Source organism: Oncorhynchus nerka, linkage group LG22 (assembly GCF_034236695.1).
Source record: "Oncorhynchus nerka isolate Pitt River linkage group LG22, Oner_Uvic_2.0, whole genome shotgun sequence".
In the NCBI taxonomy this organism is placed as follows: domain Eukaryota; kingdom Metazoa; phylum Chordata; class Actinopteri; order Salmoniformes; family Salmonidae; genus Oncorhynchus; species Oncorhynchus nerka.
Genome location: NC_088417.1, coordinates 28275546 through 28297043, shown reverse-complemented (window position 1 = coordinate 28297043; position 21498 = coordinate 28275546). Strand labels below are relative to the sequence as shown.

General features: G+C 45.0%; 1 protein-coding gene across 1 annotated transcript in view; it reads right to left on the bottom strand.

Moving 5' to 3' along the window:
• cubn (cubilin (intrinsic factor-cobalamin receptor)) overlaps positions 1 to 21498 on the bottom strand; it is a 55868-nt gene that overhangs the window by 27435 nt on the left and 6935 nt on the right. Inside the window, 15 exon segments of the mRNA XM_029626643.2 lie at positions 731 to 912; positions 6919 to 7078; positions 12077 to 12264; positions 13263 to 13419; positions 13609 to 13790; positions 13962 to 14122; positions 14407 to 14596; positions 15117 to 15247; positions 15503 to 15728; positions 15965 to 16130; positions 18715 to 18890; positions 19813 to 19969; positions 20429 to 20619; positions 20871 to 21033; positions 21237 to 21418. Of these exon segments, the coding sequence (XP_029482503.2) occupies positions 731 to 912; positions 6919 to 7078; positions 12077 to 12264; positions 13263 to 13419; positions 13609 to 13790; positions 13962 to 14122; positions 14407 to 14596; positions 15117 to 15247; positions 15503 to 15728; positions 15965 to 16130; positions 18715 to 18890; positions 19813 to 19969; positions 20429 to 20619; positions 20871 to 21033; positions 21237 to 21418 (2612 nt within the window).

Here is a 21498-nt window from a genome sequence, read left to right as displayed (position 1 = left end):
ATGCCCCGACGAATTAAGGCTTTTCTGTGGGCAAAAAGACGATGCAACACAATATTAGGAAGTTGTTCCTAATGTTTTGTACACTCAGTGTACATACAACCTGATGTAGCAACAACGGGCCATTGAAGGGAACAAAGACCCTACAGAATACATATTCAGACTGTCACTGCATATTTAGACCTGAGGTTCACTTAACTATGTTCATATCCTTATCTATGCTCATTTGTCTGGTTTAAAAATAGGACATATGGGAATCAAATTAGCTAATTGTCAGACCATCCTTCACATGTGTTGCTGGACTACAGATGGTTTCCTCAATAACAAACATCTTTGGTCAGTTACAGGACAGGAAGAAGCAGCTGATAACCACATGATGATGAAGTGACATTTGTGGGACGTTAGGGTGTGGCACCAGCCTTTGGGATTGTGGGTAGTTTGACAGTGGTCGGGGCTAGTCCAGCATTGGAGGCAGTTGGACCAGAAAAAGGCCAGCTAGCTAGCTCCCTAAGCTGTGATTTCCAGGTCATTTCTGCCCCACTGGCTCCATTCACTGTTCTGTCTGGTGGAAGTCAGCATTCCACTGGCGTGAGCTACTCTGCGCTAGGCCCTCTGGGTACAGCTATAGCACAGGAGGGAGTACAACACAACTCTGGCATACATCACATCAGAATCAAATACATACTCCCTAAGAGCCACACCAACACACACATTGACACACCACACACATTACCTCCAGTACGTCATAGTTGCAGTCAGGGTGGTACTCCACATCAAACTCATAGATGGTAATGGTGATGCTGCTTCCTGTGGCAGTCTGAATGTACCAGAAACACTCTCTGTTGTCGGGGTATCTGTTGGGGTATCCTGGGCTGTTGAAGGAACCCGTGGGACCAGACAGATCCCCACCGCAACCTGTAGGGGGCCACACCGAGTCAGTGAGGCTGATGGAGACAAGGGGTGGGTCCCACTAATCTCTCCTTTAACCTGAAGTGTATACTTGCTCACCACTTCCCACACATCTAAAAGCATTGGATTGTTGAAGCTATGGGTTAGTTGGAGTTTCCACCATATTTGCTATACCAGTCCTTTCAAATCATTGAAGGGAAGTGAACAAGTGCAAGATGGGAGGAAAGAGGTAATTGGGACACAGTGATAGGAAAGATGGAAGAGATGCTGGTTAGTGTTGGTCACAGAGACTAATCATGACAACAATCCACCTGTCATTAAGGTGTGTAAATTTCATACAGTATTTATACAGTTGATTACCAACTAAACAGATCCTGTCCATACTGTAGGAGGTGTTACCATACTACACCAATGTAATTACACAGAGCAATTTACCTCTAGTAGGGGGCAACAAACTAGATCATCGACATGTTCCTGCAAAAGTCATGCTGTTGTCACAATATTAAACATGAACAAGATTAACCATGATGATAACACGTTCACATGAGTTGGCAACGCAACATTAACCAAACAGATGCACATTCCACAAAACCTTGACTGCCAGAGCATGTCCTATTTTTCCATAAAGACACATGGACCTCACTAAACACTTCACACGGATATGTGTTTACAGGGCTTGGAAGATCCTAGTGGGCTCAACATAGGAGGGCTAACGACGTTGAGAGTCCAGGTAAAGAATGAGGGGTGTTGCAGCTCTGTTGGTGTTATTGTGTGGTGGTCGGACTGGGGCAGAGATCGAGGGGATATTCACAGGGAATGAGATCACTTCTGAGATACATGTGGAGGGAGAGAGGGCAGAAAGTCAGGAAGCTAATAGTCAAATCCTAGAAGACTCAGGGAGAAGCTGCCAGCCTGACATTTATTGAGTCTGAAAGCTCGCTAAAGCTTACATCCCAACTGAGAACCACAGTAGTTGAGCTCAGGGACTTGAAGGCCAGACTGACAGGGGCGGAGTCTACAGTGGCTACCCTACAGACAGTGAATGAAGGTAATACGAAATTCATAGATTTACACTACGCCCTTTCAATAATCGGTCTTGAAAGCTTGCTATTCATATTTCTCCAGGTCTTACATCCCAACTGGGCATCACAGTGGCTGAGCTCAGGGACATGGAGAGCCAGATGGGGGAGCTGAAGCAGAATGCAGGTAACATTGTTTCTACAATCTCATTTACCGAGTCTGTGGTCATGACAGTTATTTTATTTAAAGATTGTGAGTATCATTTCCATTCCAAATCATACAGTATTATCCCCCGAGCATACGGTATTCACAAGCTGTCAAATTCTGATTTACGATTGTTATTAATGATCTGTATATTATCAATGTGTTCATTAATTTCATCAAACATTTTTAACGTTGAAAGGGTTAGGCTAACTTCCTTTCCCAATGTTTGGATGAAATATGCTAATACTGTAACTGTTCACTATAGTTTGTTACAGCATTTAACATGAGTGATTATATCACTCAAGTTCAAACACTCTGCAGGTACCCTGGCCAAACCAAAGGCGGCATTCTTAGCTGGACGAGGTGTCGGGTACGTCGGACACCACCCTGATCTACAGCAAGATCTACAGCAAGATGCTTATAGCCCAAATACAGGTCCTATTTACATTGTGAATAATGAAGACAACTGCATTATGGTCTATTGCACAACTTGTCTACATTAATCTCGATCACTTCACATAATATCATAACTACAATGCAGGCCAATATTTTACATCGCTGATGAAAAATGGTCAATTACTTGTAACTTCTAAGGGAAACAGCGCTGGCGACTGGGCTAGTGTATCTAATGGGATCACTGTGCAGTTGAAGGAAGGGAATGAGATCTATGTTCGTCTATGGGAATCTAGATAGGTCTATGACGATCAAGATCATTTCAGCAACATCAATGGCATCCTGCTATTCACTCAGTAAATCTCAGTGTTGTGGAATATAAATAAAAGCAGGGGACCGAATGGCTAGTGAACAATTTGTAAAAATGATACTGTGTGTACACTGCATGTGTTGCAAATGGGAATGCAAATGTCCGTAATTGTGCAATGAAGGGCACAAACAATTAATCTGTAAACGACTTCGAGCTAATTACAACTTCTTCAATATTAACCAAATTGGAGTGTAATACTTGATGAAAAATCAACAGGAATGCTGGCCTCTAAACTTTGTGGCATCTCTTATCTTCCATAAGCCTCTTACAGCTTTCCAGGTAGTCTTGATCTAACTTTTCCTTTGGACTAGCTCCCCAGACTAGCTCCCCAGACTAGCTCCCCAGACTAGTTCCACAGACTAGCTCCACAGACTAGCTCCACAGACTAGCTCCCCAGACTAGCTCCCCAGACTAGCTCCCCAGACTAGCTCCCCAGACTAGCTCCACAGACTAGCTCCACAGACTAGCTCCCCAGACTAGCTCCACAGACTAGCTCCACAGACTAGCTCCACAGACTAGCTCCCCAGACTAGCTCCCCAGACTAGCTCCACAGACTAGCTCCACAGACTAGCTCCACAGACTAGCTCCACAGACTAGCTCCATTTACTAGCTCCATATACTAGCTCTGTGTTGTAAATCCTTGAATATCCCTGAAACATGAGATTACTTTAAATTAGGAGTGTATTTTATGACAAATGCATATTCTACCACAAGCAGTCACATTTGACAATTTCTCTTGCCAATTCCCTCCATTCAGTCTTATACTAAATAATTCAACACAGAACACTTTGGCTGTACTTTAGGCCTATTTACAATGAATCGTCCAGTAACATTGGGTGTTTGGGCCAGGCCCTTCCCTATGTGGGAGTGTGGGCAGGGGGAGTTCCCAGAGTTGTTTGGGAAAGAAGTGAAGAGTAGGAACAGATGTCATCATAATGGAACACAGCAGTAAGAGGAAGGGGGGCGTGGTATTTGTGGTCCCTCTCCGATCTAGCTAGTAAAACGTGATATTCATACTAACAGTCAGACCTGGTTTTAAATACTATTTGAAATATTTGCTCTAGCTTACCTGGAGTGCCAGATGGGCGGGTTTTGCTGGTCAAAAGTACTGCACTATGAAGGGTGCACTGCACTATGAAGGGTGCACTTGGGATCCTCATCTCTCCCAAGTGGTCATTCTCTCTTTCTCCCCTTACCCATCTGTCTATCGCCTCCTTTGAATTCCATGCTGTCACAGTTACCAGCCCTTTCAAGCTTAACATCCTTATCATTTATCGCCCTCCAGGTTCCCTCGGAGAGTTCATCAATGAGCTTGATGCCTTGATAAGCTCCTTTCCTGAGGACGGCTCACCTCTCACAGTTCTGGGCGACTTTAACCTCCCCACGCCTACCTTTGACTCATTCCTCTCTGCCTCCTTCTTTCCACTCCTCTCCTCTTTTGACCTCACCCTCTCACCTTCCCCCCCTACTCACAAGGCAGGAAATACGCTCGACCTCATCTTTACTAGATGCTGTTCTTCCACTAACCTCGTTGCAACTCCCCTCCAAGTCTCCGACCACTACCTTGTATCCTTTTCCCTCTCGCTCTCATCCAACACTTCCCACACTGCCCCTACTCGGATGGTACCGCGCCGTCCCAACCTTCGCTCTCTCTCCCCCGCTACTCTCTCCTCTTCCATCCTATCATCTCTTCCCTCTGCTCAAACCTTCTCCAACCTATCTCCTGATTCTGCCTCCTCAACCCTCCTCTCCTCCCTTTCTGCATCCTTTGACTCTCTATGTCCCCTATCCTCCAGGCCGGCTCGGTCCTCCCCTCCCGCTCCGTGGCTCGACGACTCATTGCGAGCTCACAGAACAGGGCTCCGGGCAGCCGAGCGGAAATGGAGGAAAACTCGCCTCCCTGCGGACCTGACATCCTTTCACTCCCTCCTCTCTACATTTTCCTCTTCTCTCTCTGCTGCTAAAGCCACTTTCTACCACTCTAAATTCCAAGCATCTGCCTCTAACCCTAGGAAGCTCTTTGCAACCTTCTCCTCCCTCCTGAATCCTCCTCCCCCTCCCCCTCCTCCCTCTCTGCAGATGACTTCGTCAACCATTTTGAAAAGAAGGTCGACGACATCCGATCCTCGTTTGCTAAGTCAAACGACACCGCTGGTTCTGCTCACACTGCCCTACCCTGTGCTCTGACCTCTTTCTCCCCTCTCTCTCCAGATGAAATCTCGCGTCTTGTGACGGCCGGCCGCCCTACAACCTGCCCGCTTGACCCTATCCCCTCCTCTCTTCTCCAGACCATTTCCGGAGACCTCCTCCCTTACCTCACCTCGCTCATCAACTCATCCCTGACCGCTGGCTACGTCCCTTCCGTCTTCAAGAGAGCGAGAGTTGCACCCCCTTCTGAAAAAACCTACACTCGATCCCTCCGATGTCAACAACTACAGACCAGTATCCCTTCTTTCTTTTCTCTCCAAAACTCTTGAACGTGCCGTCCTTGGCCAGCTCTCCCGCTATCTCTCTCAGAATGACCTTCTTGATCCAAATCAGTCAGGTTTCAAGACTAGTCATTCAACTGAGACTGCTCTTCTCTGTATCACGGAGGCGCTCCGCACTGCTAAAGCTAACTCTCTCTCCTCTGCTCTCATCCTTCTAGACCTATCGGCTGCCTTCGATACTGTGAACCATCAGATCCTCCTCTCCACCCTCTCCGAGTTGGGCATCTCCGGCGCGGCCCACGCTTGATTGCGTCCTACCTGACAGGTCGCTCCTACCAGGTGGCGTGGCGAGAATCCGTCTCCACACCACGTGCTCTCACCACTGGTGTCCCCCAGGGCTCTGTTCTAGGCCCTCTCCTATTCTCGCTATACACCAAGTCACTTGGCTCTGTCATAACCTCACATGGTCTCTCCTATCATTGCTATGCAGACGACACACAATTAATCTTCTCCTTTCCCCCTTCTGATGACCAGGTGGCGAATCGCATCTCTGCATGTCTGGCAGACATATCCGTGTGGATGACGGATCACCACCTCAAGCTGAACCTCGGCAAGACGGAGCTGCTCTTCCTCCCGGGGAAGGACTGCCCGTTCCATGATCTCGCCATCACGGTTGACAACTCCATTGTGTCCTCCTCCCAGAGCGCTAAGAACCTTGGCGTGATCCTGGACAACACCCTGTCGTTCTCAACTAACATCAAGGCGGTGGCCCGTTCCTGTAGGTTCATGCTCTACAACATCCGCAGAGTACGACCCTGCCTCACACAGGAAGCGGCGCAGGTCCTAATCCAGGCACTTGTCATCTCCCGTCTGGATTACTGCAACTCGCTGTTGGCTGGGCTCCCTGCCTGTGCCATTAAACCCCTACAACTCATCCAGAACGCCGCAGCCCGTCTGGTGTTCAACCTTCCCAAGTTCTCTCACGTCACCCCGCTCCTCCGCTCCCTCCACTGGCTTCCAGTTGAAGCTCGCATCCGCTACAAGACCATGGTGCTTGCCTACGGAGCTGTGAGGGGAACGGCACCTCAGTACCTCCAGGCTCTGATCAGGCCCTACACCCAAACAAGGGCACTGCGTTCATCCACCTCTGGCCTGCTCGCCTCCCTACCACTGAGGAAGTACAGTTCCCGCTCAGCCCAGTCAAAACTGTTCGCTGCTCTGGCCCCCCAATGGTGGAACAAACTCCCTCACGACGCCAGGACAGCGGAGTCAATCACCACCTTCCGGAGACACCTGAAACCCCACCTCTTTAAGGAATACCTAGGATAGGATAAAGTAATCCCTCTCACCCCCCCCCCTGAAAAGATTTAGATGCACTACTGTCCCACTGGAGGTCATAAGGTGAATGCACCAATTTGTAAGTCGCTCTGGATAAGAGCGTCTGCTAAATGACTTAAATGTAATGTAAATGGAATAGGGTGCCATTTTGGACATAGACAGTTTGTTGTGTAAGGTTGTTAAGGTTCTATTACTTATAGTCGTATTGTGATTGTGTTGTGGTACAAGAGTTAGTTGTGGTTGTGTTTGTGGTCTCACCGTTTTGGTACCAGAGCATCTGGAAGCCCGTCATGGCAATTGAGGAGTCAGTGCTGAACACCATATGAAGGGAGGAGCTAGTGGTGGTGTTAGCCGGAGGGGGCGTGCTCCCACAGTACGAGCCAATCAGAGGTGCTTGATCATTGGGACCATTGTACAGCTGGGGAAAATATCAAGACAGGTTAGGAACTGTTAGCTAATTCTGAGAAAACTGAATAGATATTAGAATAAAGCTACAAATACAAGCATACACATATTTGGCAAGCTTCACGGGACTTCAGAGCTACAGGAAATGTAGATACATTCAAACATATGTACTAATAACCTGAAATATGGCTTCCTATTGTAAACATACTGTATTAGTAGAGTGGTGAGGTGGTGACAATGCAACAATAAGCTCCATTGTCTTGGCATGGTGTATTCTTATGTAACAGACCAGAACAGAGAGAGGGGAGGAGAGAGGAGATGAGATGAATGAATCCTGACATATTCTGAGGCCTGAAAGGGAGGTGGAAACTGGGGGAGGTGGGAGGGGGGGGGGGTTCTAATCTAAGAAAGGCAGAGCCTTCAGAAAGTATTCACACTCCTTGAATTTCTCCACATTTTGTTGTGTTACAGCCTGAATTTAAAATGGATTAAATAGAGATTTTGTGTCACTCGCTTAGAAACAATGCCCCTAATGTCAGTGGAATTATTAATAAAAAATGAAAAGCAAAATAATCAACACCTTTGTTATTACAAGCCTAAATAAGTTCAGCAGTAAAAAAGTTCTTAACAAGTCACATAATAAGTTGCATGGACTCACTCTGTGTGCAATATTTGTCACATGTGCCAAATACAGTGCAATTTTTAAGTAAAAAAAATAGGTATTAGGTGAACAATAGATAAGTAAGGAAATAAACAACAACAGTAAAAAGACAGTGAACAATAACAGTAGCGAGGCGATATACAGTAGCGAGGCTATATACAGTAGCGAGGCTATATACAGTAGCGAGGCTATATACAGGCACCGGTTAGTCGGGCTGATTGAGGTAGTACGTACATGTAGATATGGTTAAAGTGACAATGCATATATGATAAACAGAGAGTAGCAGTAGCGTAAAAGAGGGGTTGGCGGGTGGTGGGTGTCGGGACACAATGCAGATAGTCCGGGTAGCCAATGTGTGGGGGCACCGGCAGTCGGGCTAATTGAGGTAGTAATGATGTACTGGGCCATACGCACCACCCTCTCAAGTGCCTTGAGGTCGGAGGCCGAGCAGTTGCCGTACCAGGCAGTGATACAACCAATGCTCTCAATGTTGCAGCTGTAGAACCTTTTGAGGATCTGAGGACCCATGCCAAATCTTTTAGTTTCCTGAGGGGGAATAGGCTTTGTCGTGCCCTCTTTACAACTGTCTTGGTGTGTTTGGACCATTCTAGTTTGTTGGTGATGTGGACACCAAGGAACTTGAAGCTCTCAACCTGCTCCACTACAGCCCTGTTGATGAGAATTGGGTCGTGCTCGGTCCTCCTTTTCCTGTAGTCCACAATCATCTCCTTAGTCTTGGTTACGTTGAGGGATAGGTTGTTATTCTGGCACCACCTGGCCAGGTCTCTGACCTCCTCCCTATAGGCTGTCTCGTCGTTGTCGGTGATCAGGCCTACCACTGTTGTGTCATCTGCAAACTTAATGATGGTGTTGGGAGTCGTACCTGGCCACGCAGTCGTGTAATAGTGTATAATAGTGTATAATAGAGTATAATAATACGTGTTTAACATTCTTTTTAAATGACTACCTCATCTCTATAACTCGAACATACAGTTATTTGTAAGGTCTCTCAGTCGAACAATACATTTCAAACACAGATTCAACCAGAAAGACCAGGGAGGTTTTCCTACACCTCGCAAAGGGCACCTTTTGGTAGATGGGTAAAAGCAGACACTGATTATCCCTTTGAGCATGGTGAATTATTCATTACACTTTGGATGGTGTATCAATACACCCAGTCACTACAAAGATACAGGTGTCCTTCCTAACTCAGTTGCCAGAGAGGAAGGAAACCACTCTGGGATTTCACCATGAGGCCAATGGTAACTTTAAAACAGTTACAGAGTTTAATGGTTGTGGTAGGAGAAAACTGAGGATGGATCAACAAACTTGTAGTTATTCCCCAATACTAATGACAGAGAGAAAATAAGGAAACAAGTACAGAATAAAATATTCCAAAACATGCAAAGTGTTTACAATAAAAACACTACAGAAAAACATGTGGCAAAGAAATGCACTTTATGTCCTGAATACAAAGCATTATGTTTGGGGCAAATACAACACAATACATCACCGTGTACCACTCTTCATATTTTCAAGCATGGTGGTGGCTGCATCATGTTATGGGTATGCTTGTCATCGGCAAGGACGAAGGAGTTTTTCAGGATTAAAATAAACGGAATAGAGTTAAGAAGAGGCAAAATTCTAGAGGAAAACCTGGGTCAGCCTGCCTTCCAACAGATACTGGGAGACAAATTCACCTTTCAGCAGGACAATAACCTAAAACACAAGGCCAAACATACACTGGAGTTTCTAACCAAGACGACATTGAATGTTCCTGAGTGGCCTCGTTACAGTTTGACTTAAATCTATGGCAAGAATTGAAAATGTTTGTCTAGCAATGATCAACAACCAACTTGACAAAGCTTGAAGAATTGAGACAGATGTCTCAAGTTGAGGCAGCGTGCAACTGGCACACTGACTGCAGAAATGTTCACCAAAGCTGTTGCCAGAGATTTGAATGTTAATTTCTCAGCCATAAGCCGCCTCCAATGTCATTTTAGAGAATTTGGCAGTACGTCTGACAGGCCTCACAACTGCAGACCACATGTATGGTGACGTGTGGGTGAGCGATTTGTTGATGTCAACGTTGTGAAAAAGATTGGATCGATGTGTGCGACAGCATGTTCCAGTTCCCGCCAATATCCATCAACTTCGCACAGCCATTGAAGAGTAGGACAACATTCCACAGGTCACAATCAACAGCCTGATTAACTCTATGCGAAGGAGATGTGTCCTATGACTCCTATGCGCCTAAAAACTCACCAAATTCACTGAGAATACATTACATAGGATGAAGAAACAATACTCTGTGCCGCAGCTCCATACTACTTGTCAGACATCCTCTTTCTTGTGCTTTTTGAGGTGAAACGAGCCAATAGCTATCACAGACTCCGGACTTGTGGTTTGAATTGAAGCAGGCAGTCCATAAGCGCAGACAAAGGATATCAAGGATCTGGAAAGATTCATTATGGAGGAATGGTCTAAGATCCCTCCCAATGTGTTCTCCAAGCTCATATTTTTTTCAATAAAAGGGCTCATTGTCATTATCCTCGCACAGGTAAGGTGCTAGAGTATTGAAAACGGGTGTTAAAAATGTACCCATCTTTTTTAGACAGTTTAATTTGTATTACTTGTTAAATCAAATCTATTTCACTGACCAACTGTATTTGTATAAAATATTATAATTGTCCAAATGTTAATAGCATACAATATAGCTCAGTATGTGTATTATTTATTTGATATAGTATTTTTTGCTCATCTTTATCAATGGTGCCAATAATTATGGATCCCACTGTATGTCTACATGTCAGTGAATGGATTTAGAGGCCTAAGATTGAAGAGGTGAAATTAAAGCTGGATAGATGAATCATTCCCTGTTAAGACCTCTGTGTTATTGAAGTCAACTTACTCTACCTCATCTGCACTAACCAGGCCATACATTCTATGGGGGTTAGAGGTCGGATGTTAGACCAGGTAATGACGAGGATGAAGAATATGACCTTTCATGTAATACAAAGCTTGACATCTCAGATTCATTACATCCAAAACTAGACAAACAGAAAGATTACCATAAGCCTGTGGATATGCTGTGAGGACTAAAGAACAACGCAGACCAATATAACTACAGAGTTGAATTACGATTGTGTAACGTGTTATTGGTGATTTGCAACAAGGTTATCGTTCCCTCAGTTACAATCAACATTATTTGAGAGTACAATGTCATGACAATCTTCATGAGACATTTCTGTTCTGTACACTGAAAATTATTAAATGTTTGGCATTCATTTCGACCAGGGTCCATAGGGGTGTAATTTGTGCCATACAGTGTTCTATGAGTAAAATACTTAGACTGGCACCATAAAGTTGCAGGTCTGCGGAATAGAGTAGAGGCAACAAAAACAGTGGTGAGATCAGCCTAGCCAAATAGAGGGGCAGCAGGAGGAGGTGAATTACCAGTCTCCAGGAAATCTAGACCCGCACAGAATGAGTCTGTTTAACTACAAGAGCCCATGATGTCATCCATGTGTGCTGGGGTTGTCATGGTGACCAGGGGGCGAGTTGAAAACAGCACTATTTTGTTTCCACAAAGACATTTATTTCCAGTGAGTGAGTTAGATGAAGAGCCATAGAACTCACTTGTATTATGTAAAAGCCATGAAAGGTCCGCCTTGTAGCATGTTCTAAGAAATTGGGTCTTCCTTGAAAATCATGTCAAAAGGAACCCCTGAAGAAAAAACCTGTGAGAACTTGTGCAGATCACAGGAAACTGTCTATCAACTACTTCCCATGCAGGTTTCAGTCACATTCTATTTCAGCTCAGTCCAGGACACTAGTACAGAGGAGAGAGAGCTGAAATCCAACTTCTCACTAAGAAATATATTTTTAAAAATTGCATCAAAACTCACACCTATGAGGTAATGTCAAAAGTGTTGATGCATGTAGTGAGAACCAGTCACTGTGTACACTATCTCCAGAGTATAAGTAGAGTCAGCGGTCCATCTGTCTCCTGCTCCCTGTCCATGTGGTGAGTCAGTAGAGCACAGCAGAGGAAACTGATACTTCCTCCCAGAATTGAATAGGCCAACCCATCACCAATGACTACTAACACGCAACACTAATCACATGAAGGGGGTTCTGACCTCCTGACCTGACGATGCCTTTCCTGGAGTGATGTCATCCGGGAGAACAGAAAGCTCAGGCCAGGTCAACAGGGACAGTTTCTCAGTTTCAACCTCTATCATTAGATCCATTCAGTTTCCAAATGTTATGATGGTACTCTGATTAGAGTCCATTAAACCGCACTAGCATCACATTATCTTGCACTGTTTCCCAAAGGGCGCCACCCACCTTGACGTAGTCGAAACTACAGACGCTGGTCCCCTCCAGGTCAAAGGTCATGAAGGTGTAGTTGATGGTGTTGCCCATGGAGGCCTGGATGGTCCAGCTACACAGGGAGTTGTGGGGGTAGGTGTTGGGGTAGTTCAGAGACTCAATCTCCCCACGCGCCTGGTTGGCGATCAGCACACCTTGACAGTCTACGGAAGACAGAGAGTGAGCTCATAGTAACGTGTTTAGTGAATTTAGCAGTATTCCATTTACTAGATTTCATGGTGATATAAGGATATATTTGCTTGTTACCAAAATATATTCCAATATTAAAAGGAAATAAATGTACATTGTGTTTTAGGACAGAAATGTCAAGCTTAAGCATGAGAGACAACAAAAAGGCAAACGTTGTACTTTTCAACTGAGAGTCAAACTGAAAGTGTGTTATTTTTCCAGGAATAACTAAATAAATCTTCAGAGCAGAGCTGACCTCTCTGTATAAACCTAAGTGACAATTAGTGTTCCAGGGCCAGAATGAGAACATGAGTCCAGGGCCAAATTGGAAAGCGCTGTGACAGAAACAAAACAAGATAGACTTCACTAAGAGTGACCTCTTGTTCTTTCAGCATGACTTCCAGAAAGCCCATTTGACAACACTGACAATAAGAACAAAAGCCAGTCCCCACTCTGACATTCTTTTGTAGTGCGAGTACCTCTGGCAACTCGGTCTCCTCACCTCTCGAACCTCAAGAGTGCGTTCCCTAACCCCAATTCCATGGAAACCAAACAAAAGGCACCCTGGGATACCACTTGTAAGCCTCTTAGGTATGGTACGGCATGAACTGTAGTAAGGTTTACTGTATCTCAAGATTAAAATGTAACTATATCAAAGTAAACATGTACAAAATTGGATAACAAGAAAGTAAAATGGAACATACAAAATGATAACAAAATCAACATGAGTGTACCAGCTCAAGCAGCAAACAGAGATGGCTGAATGTCTTTGGAAAGCCAGATGGCTTATAATCACCCAACAGCTCCATTAGGACACGTTGACACATCAATTACATGGAGTGGCTACCGGGGAGGTATATTTGCGTAAAGCTAGACTCGTGTGTGTGTGTGCGTGTGTGTGTGTGTGTGCGCGTGTGTGTGTGTGTGTGCGCGTGTGTGTGTGCGTGTGTGTTTGAGAGAGATAGATGCTCACTGGTTGTATACATGGCCACGAAGCCTCCAGCTGCGACGACACTGTCTGTGCGTAGTTTCACATAGAGCTCACTCCTACTTGAGTTGATTGGGGCGGGCAACTGAGACCCACACAGGTTGGCCAGCTGTGGAGCATTAGTGCTGTTCCCATCGTACACCTACGGACAGACGGGCGGACAGATGGGCAGGCAGGCAGACAGACATTATGTTAGATATCGAAAGGGGCAAGGGATATGCTTTTCTTTCAGCAACGTCATAAACACATATTGTCTCTCCTGTTCAATTTCAGTTTGTACTGACTGACTGTTATGTGGGTGTGATAACCTTGAACAGTGCTCTGTACTCACGGCCAGGTAGTCATATGTACAGCTGGTGCTGGACTCCAGATCGAAGTCACCAAAGCTGAGAGTGATCAGGCTCCCAGCGCCGGCCTTGATCAGCCAGTAGCACTCAGCGTTAGTGTGGTAGGGTAGGGGGTAGTTAGGAGAGGAGAACCCTCCCGAACTGGTGGTCAGAGTACCTCCACAGCCTAGGTTGGGAAAGGGCATGAACAAAAGGAGAGGAATAGGAGGAGAGAGGTACAAACAGAGGGGTGGAGTTAAGATTCGGAGTAGTTCAAGTATAGTACATTTTAGGGTATGTATCACAATACCTGTTGAAGATGATGCTAATGAAATAGACATTTCTCCCACACACCCACCTGTCTGCGTGCCGTCCCAGTGTGCCCTGAAGCCAGGGAGGGTGACAGAGGAGTCAGAACGGAACATGAGCCACAGGCGGTTGCTATGGGACACCATCATTGGAGGCCTCTGGTTGGAGCAGAACTTGCCAATCAGAGGAGAGGTTTCATAACCGCCATCTCTGTGGGACAGAGAAAACCGTGGGAGATACAAATAGTGGCATTTAAGTTGCTGGCTATATTAACAGCTTTCGTCTCGTCACGCTTGCTGACATAGCTCTCATTTGATTCTAATCACATTATTGTACATTGGTTTCACAGTCACTCACTTTGGCATGGGTTCTCTTGCCTGGCTAGCTGCTAACTACACCAAAATGAATGCTCAAGTGAAATTGAATCATACAACTGACAAACATCCTCCTGTAACAGCTGAATAAGATCAGGCCCGTTATGACTGGGTGCTCACCTGATCTCTACATAGTCGAAAGCACAGTTGGGTGGTGAGCCCTCCATATTAAAGTCAGTGAAGTTGAGCATGATCTGCATGTTGACCCCAACGATGATCTTATAGATACACTGGCGGTTGTTGGGGTAGTTACTGGGAAAGTTAGGAGAGCTGAGTTCTCCTGTAGGGGAGGTGAAAGTCTCACTACAGTCTGGGGAAGACATGAGAGGAATAGGATTTAGTGAATATGAGGGGAAAGAGATGGGGGTTAACATAAGGTTAGTCTTGCAGTACCAGACCTCAACACCATAACACCAACACCATAAAGGGGTAATGTTGTGTGCAGTAAATTACAGTACCATTCAAGCAAGAGGCAAAGTATTGGTCAAACTCTGATATAATCTTCTACTTTACTACTGCCATCTTTTCTGTATGTTTTCTTGTTTTGTTTTCTTTATTTTGTTATAAAGGTTTGAACCCCCTCTAACCCTGGTATCGCATCTATTTTATGTGACAAGATATTTTCTATTTTTCTGTTCATTTGAATTCTTGATGTTGTTGAGGGTAACAGTACTCGTAGTGGCGGTGATTTCTTCTTCCTAACCCTCATATATCACAGATTTTATGTGACTTATTCTGTGAATGAATGTGTTGTGGGGAGGGGGTTGTAAATGGAAAAAGCGGTTGCCAAGGGTAACCGTAATGTTTCTTGTTGCCGAGGGTAACCGTACCGGTGGTGGCATCGATGGAGACATAGTTGGCAGAGAAGCCTTCGGTTGCTAGGCTGATGTCGGAGACAAAGAGGACAGTCATCAGGTTGTCTGTGCTGGTCAGAGAGGGAGGGACGGACCGACCGCAGTACCTGGAAAGAGATAGGCCGCATGCGGAGGGGGAAAAAAGGGTTATTCTTTCCCAAACAATCAACAGAAGTTAACTGAAGTTTGAGTTGATGTGGAGTTGGGAGTAAATTATCACGAGAGTGAATCACTTCTAGAGTGCATATTGACTTTGAATCATGCCAAGGTTCACACACATAAACATGATTTATGGTAATCACCATATTGCCACGGGTTCTTAACACCTTGACATGGGTTTGTTTGCGTATACTGTACTCTACCTGCCAAGCTTGGTCCCGGTCGCCACGGTGCCATTGTCATACACCTCCACGTAGTCATAGTTACAGCTGATGTGGTACTCCATGTTGAAGGAGGTGAAGGACAGGCGGATGAGGTTGCCTGGGGCGACAGAGATGTACCAGGTGCAGTTGGCTCCATGGGGGTAGTTGTTGGGATGGCCAGGGCTGGTGAGGGAGCCCGATGGGGCATTAAGAGTAGCGCCACAACCTGGCATCGTGGTATCAAACAGGGAAACAGGCTCAAAATTACTATTCTTTTTACACCTCATTCATAGTCAACACAATTCATATATTTTTTAAAATATTATACAGAGACAAAGGATTTGTCCCAGGACACATAGGCTCACAGATACCACTCACTGACAACACATACACACTACTAGATACGTGAGCTTTAAGTTAAGGCAGAATAAACTACATATCTCATGAGTGCCAAGGGCTTACCCTCCATAGCAGAGTCATAGGCTGCGGTGAAGCCATGGTTGGAGACAGACGAGTCAGTCTTGAAGCGGATGTACATGGACCTCTGGGTGGACTGGAGCATGGCTGGCATGGTGTTGCCACAGTATGTACCAATCAGAGGAGAGCTCACCGTGGAGCCGTCCCTTACCTGGGGGAGAAAGAGAGAGATAAGGAGAGAAAGAGCGAAAGAAAGAGAGCGAGTAAGAAAGAGCGAAAGAAAGAGCGAGAGAGAGAAAGAAAGCGAGAGAGAGAAAGAAGAGAGAGCGAGAGAGAGAGAGAGAAATAGAAAGAAAGAAAGAAAGAAAGAAAGAAAGGAGAGAGAAAGGAGTGAAAGATAGAAAGAAAGAGTGAGAGAGAGAAAGAAAGCGAGAGAGAGAAAGAAGAGAGAGCGAGAGAGCGAGAGAGAAATAGAAAGAAAGAAAGGAGAGAGAAAGAGAAAGGAGTGAAAGATAGAAAGAGAGAGAAAGAAAGAGCGCGCGAGAGAGAAAGAAAGCGCGCGAGAGAGAGAAAGAAAGAAAGAACATTTTGCATGAGGGTCTGCTATACAAATTGATGGAAAGTGGTGTTGGGGATTAAACATTATAAAATACATGTACACAAACAACAAGTGTGCAGTTAAAACTGGCAAAACAACACACACATTTCTTTCCACAGGGCCTAGGGTGAGACAGGGATGCAGCTTAAGCCCCACTCTCTTCAGCATATATACTGACTAGTACAAGGGTACTAGAACAGTCTGCAGCACCCTGCCACACCCTACTAGAATTTGAAGTAAAATGTCTGCTGTTTGCTGATTATCAGGTGCTTCTGTCCCCAACCAAGGAGGGTCTACAGCAGCACCTAGATCTTCTGCACAGATTCTGTCAGACCTGGGCCCTGACAGTAAATCTCAGTAAGACAAAAATAATGGTGTTCCAAAAAAGGTCCAGTTGCCAGGACCACAAAAAACAAATTCCATCTAGACACCGTTGCCCTAGAGCATCAAAAAAACTATACATATCTCATCCTAAACATTGGCGCCACAAGTAACATCCACAAAGCTGTGAAGGATCTAAGAGACAAGGCAAGAAGAGCCTTCTATGCCATCAAAAGGAACATAACATTTGACATACCAATTAGGATCTGGCAAAAAATACTTGAATCAGTTATGGAACCCATTTCCCTTTATGGTTGTGAGGTCTGGGGTCCTCTCACAAACCAACCATTTACAAAATGGGACAAACACCAAATTGAGACTGCATGCAGAATTCTGAAAAAATATCCTCCGTGTACAATGTAAAACACCAAATAACGCATGCAGAGGAGAATTAGGCCGATACCCACTAATTATCAAAATACAGAAAAGAGCCGTTAAATTCTACAACCACCTAAAAAGAAGTGATTCTCAACCCTTCCATAACAAAGCCATCACCTACAGACAGATGAACCTGGAGAAGAGCCCCCTAAGCAAGCTGGTCCTGGGGCTCTGTTCACAAACACAAACAAACCCCACAGAGCCCCAGGACAACAACACAATTAGACCCAACCAAATCATGAGAAAACAAAAAGATAATTACTTGACACGTTGGAAAGAATTTACAAAAAAAGAACTGAGTAAACTAGAATGCTATTTGGCCCTACAGTGGCAGAATACCTGACCACCGTGACTGACCCAAAATTAAGGAAATATTTACTATGTACAGACTCAGTAAGCATAACCTTGCTATTGAGAAAGGCGACTGAAGGCAGACCTGGCTGTCAAAAGAAGACAGGCTATGTGCAAACTGCCCACAAAATGAGGTGGAAACTGAGCTGCACTTCCTAACCTCCGGCCAACTGTATGACCATATTAGAGACACATATTTCCCTCAGATTACACAGACCCACGATTTGTGACCTGTTGCCACAAGAAAAGGGCAACCAGTGAAAAACAAACACCATTGATAATACGACAGGGGTTGGGTTAAATGCGGAAGACACATTTCAGTTGAATGCATTCAGTTGTACAACTGACTAGGGATCCCCCTTTCCCTCATTTATGTTTATTTATTTTCCCTTTTGTACTTTAACTATTTGCACAACGTATATAGACATAATTTTTTAAATGTCTCTATTCCTTTGGAACTTTTGTGAGTAATGTTTATTGCTAATTTTTTTATGGTTTATTTCAATTTTGTTAATGATCTATTTCATTTGCTTTGGCAATGTAAACAAACTCAGCAAAAAAAAGAAACGTCCTCTCACTGTCAACTGCATTCATTTTCAGCAAACTTAACGTAAATATTTGTATGAACATAAGATCGAACAACAGACATAAACTGAACAAGTTCCACAGACATGTGACTAACAGAAATTGAATAGTGTGTCCCTGAACAAAGGCGGGGTCAAAATCAAAAGTAACAGTCAGTATCTGGTGTGGCCACCAGCTAAACTTAGTACTGCAGTGCATCTCCTCCTCATGGACTGCACCAGATTTGCCAGTTCTTGATGTGAGATGTTACCCCACTCTTCCACCAAGGCACCTGCAAGTTCCTGGACATTTCTGGGGGGAATTTCTACATGATTTCATATGTGTTATTTCATAGTTTTAATGTCCTCACTATTATTCTACAATGTAGAACATAGTAAAAATAAAGAAAAACCCTGGAATGAGTAGGTGTCCAAACTTCTGACTGGTACTGTATATTCATTGACAATGTTTGACAATCAGAGGCAGAATTCAAGAATGAAAGGCTGGAGTGAATTTTGAATACCTCAACAAAGTCATATACACAGGAGCCACTCTCGATGTCGAAGGTGAGGAAGTTGAGGGTGACAACGTAGCCCTGTGGTTGGTTGATGACCCACTCACACTCCTTGTTGTGGGGGTAGGCATCAGGGTGGTAGGGGGACCGGATCTGACCTGTCCCAGAGAATGTGCCACCACAGCCTGGGAAAGAGAGAACTCCATTGAGACAATTCTAGATGGCTATGCACAAACTAATTGGAAAAGGAGGTCAAGTTAATTCATTCTAATGGACTGCAAACCAGTGGCCAGATAATGAAAATGAACTGTAAGGACCTGTAAGAGAGCCTGCTAAATGACAAAACTGTAAATGGTCTTTTGGCTCAGATCACCATACACGACTGTTACACTTCACATACTGTATATGCAAATCCGGAGCGAGGAAAACCAGCATTGAGAACTTTGACACTAAGTAGTCCAGTCTGACAGGCCATTTCCAGGTGCAGAAGATGGAGTGGAGGGTGGGCCATTAAAGTGCACACACACACTATTCACGGTGCGCGTCAAGAGTGTGTTTAATCACCAGAGATCGCCATTGCCGCAGGAAGACAGAACAGAACACGACTATGTCAATAACTCAATTGTGCTGATATAACCTCAGTCTCTCGAGCAGCTGTTAAATAACACACAGGCCAGGCATACAGACATATGAGATGGCCACACACACACACAAAGCTGCATGGTGGGGGAGGGGGCAGAAGAAGCTGAATACACAACCCTTTTTATCCTTCACATAAAAGCCTCACACTTTCAATAAGCTCTGCGAGGCAGCTGTGCTGAAATGTGATTACTACAGAGGTAGAGATCGGGGAGACGTGAGGACTAGAGATTTTAAATGCCTGGAGACCTAGTGAGAAGCACTATATGGATGCAGTACATTATCAGTAACCCTATATGTCACCGGGTCATGCTTTTTTGGCATATCTGAAGAGCTTGTGGTTTGTTGGGGTTTTCCAGTGACAAGACAGTGAAGAGACAGTGAAGAGACAGTGAAGAGACAGTGAAGAGACAGTGAAGAGACAGTGTTTTGCCACTAGTGTGGTTAGACAGCGCTTGTGTTTCTCACCGACTTCGTATGTGGCCCTGAACCCGGCCCGGGTGATTGATCCGTCAGACTTGAAGCGGATCCAGAGAGCATTGGAGGAGGACAGGATGGGGGCAGGGATGGTGTAGCCACAGTACTTCCCAATCAGAGGGTCTGTCTCTGTGGAACCGTCACGGACCTGGGAAACACAACCAGGAGAGTCAAACACGAACAATGTTACGAGGACACAGAGATACAGGTACACACATCATAGCTAATCCCCCTCCCAGAGACAATGGACCTTGACACCACCAACAATCTCAATCACAAACACACACATGCACACACACAGTTTTGTATTGCTATCCTTGTGGAGACCAAAGAATTTATTACCATCAAAAATAATTTTTTCCTTAACCCCAAACCCTTAACCTAACCATAACCCTAACCTTACCCCCCGAAATCCTAACCCTAAAACTATACCTAACTGTAATACCTAACCCTAACCTTAATTCTAATCCTAAACCTAACCTAGCATTTTTCATTGTGGGGACTGGGAAATTGTCCCCAAATGTCAGAATTTCTTTGTTTTACTATCCTCGTGAGGACTTCTGGTACCCACAAGGATAGATAAACAAAAACACACACACTACTGTACCTCCACATAGTCAAACACACAACCGCTGTGGGACTCCAAGTCCATGTGCGTGAAGTTGAGCGAGACAATCTCATTGGCCGGCAGGCGGATGACGTAGACACACTGGCGGTTGTGGGCGTAGTTATTGGGCCAGTTGGGGGAGATGATGATGCCCTCGCTCTCTGTAAAGGTTCCTCCACAACCAGGGTCAGCTAGAACAGAGAGAGATGGACACATGACCTTCAGTTGGAGAGGGAGATCCTTTAGAATAGCCTAGTCCCAGACCACTTTGGGATGTTTATGGAATTTATGGAATGACCATAGGAATGAGCAAAACAGCACAAAGATCTGGGACCAAGAAAAGCTGCATATGACATTGCAAAACATAGAGAATCCCTGTAATAATCCTATCCTTATCAAAGGTCAGTTGTTAACAGTAGTTGATATGACAGAGATCTCTTACATGGAGAGGTGGTGTATGTGATGTGGAAGCCACGGTCAGAGTTAGAGAAGTCCGAGTGGAACCGGATCCATGCTGCAGGTCCCGTGGTCTGGAGAGGGGCGGGAGACACATTGTGGCAGTACTTCCCTAGAACCGTATCTTCTGGGAGTAGACCATCCCGAATCTAGAACACAGAACACAGAACCAAGGGCAGACAACCGTTACAGAAACAGGCCTAGAACTTTCACAGTTGCGGATGAAAATGAAAAATCTTAATATTCACATAATGTGTGGGGATATAAATAATATATATATATATATATATATATATATATATATATATATTATATATATTCCACAGCTGAAGGGACATGTTGCCTGCCTCACCTCCAGGTAGTCATAGTTACAGTCAGGGTGGTTTTCCAGGCTGAGGGTTCCGAAGGCAAAGGTGATGAGCAGGCCGGGGGCCACGTCAACCGTCCAATAGCAGTCGCGGTTGGGTGGATAGTTGCCAGGGTAACCAGGTGAGTTGATGTTACCGTAGGGTTCGGTCAACTCCCCGCCACATACTGGAGGTGGAACAAACAGGTACATATTGCCGTGAGGAGAGGACTGCACATGGGTAACGCCTGACTAAGCTATTTCAGGT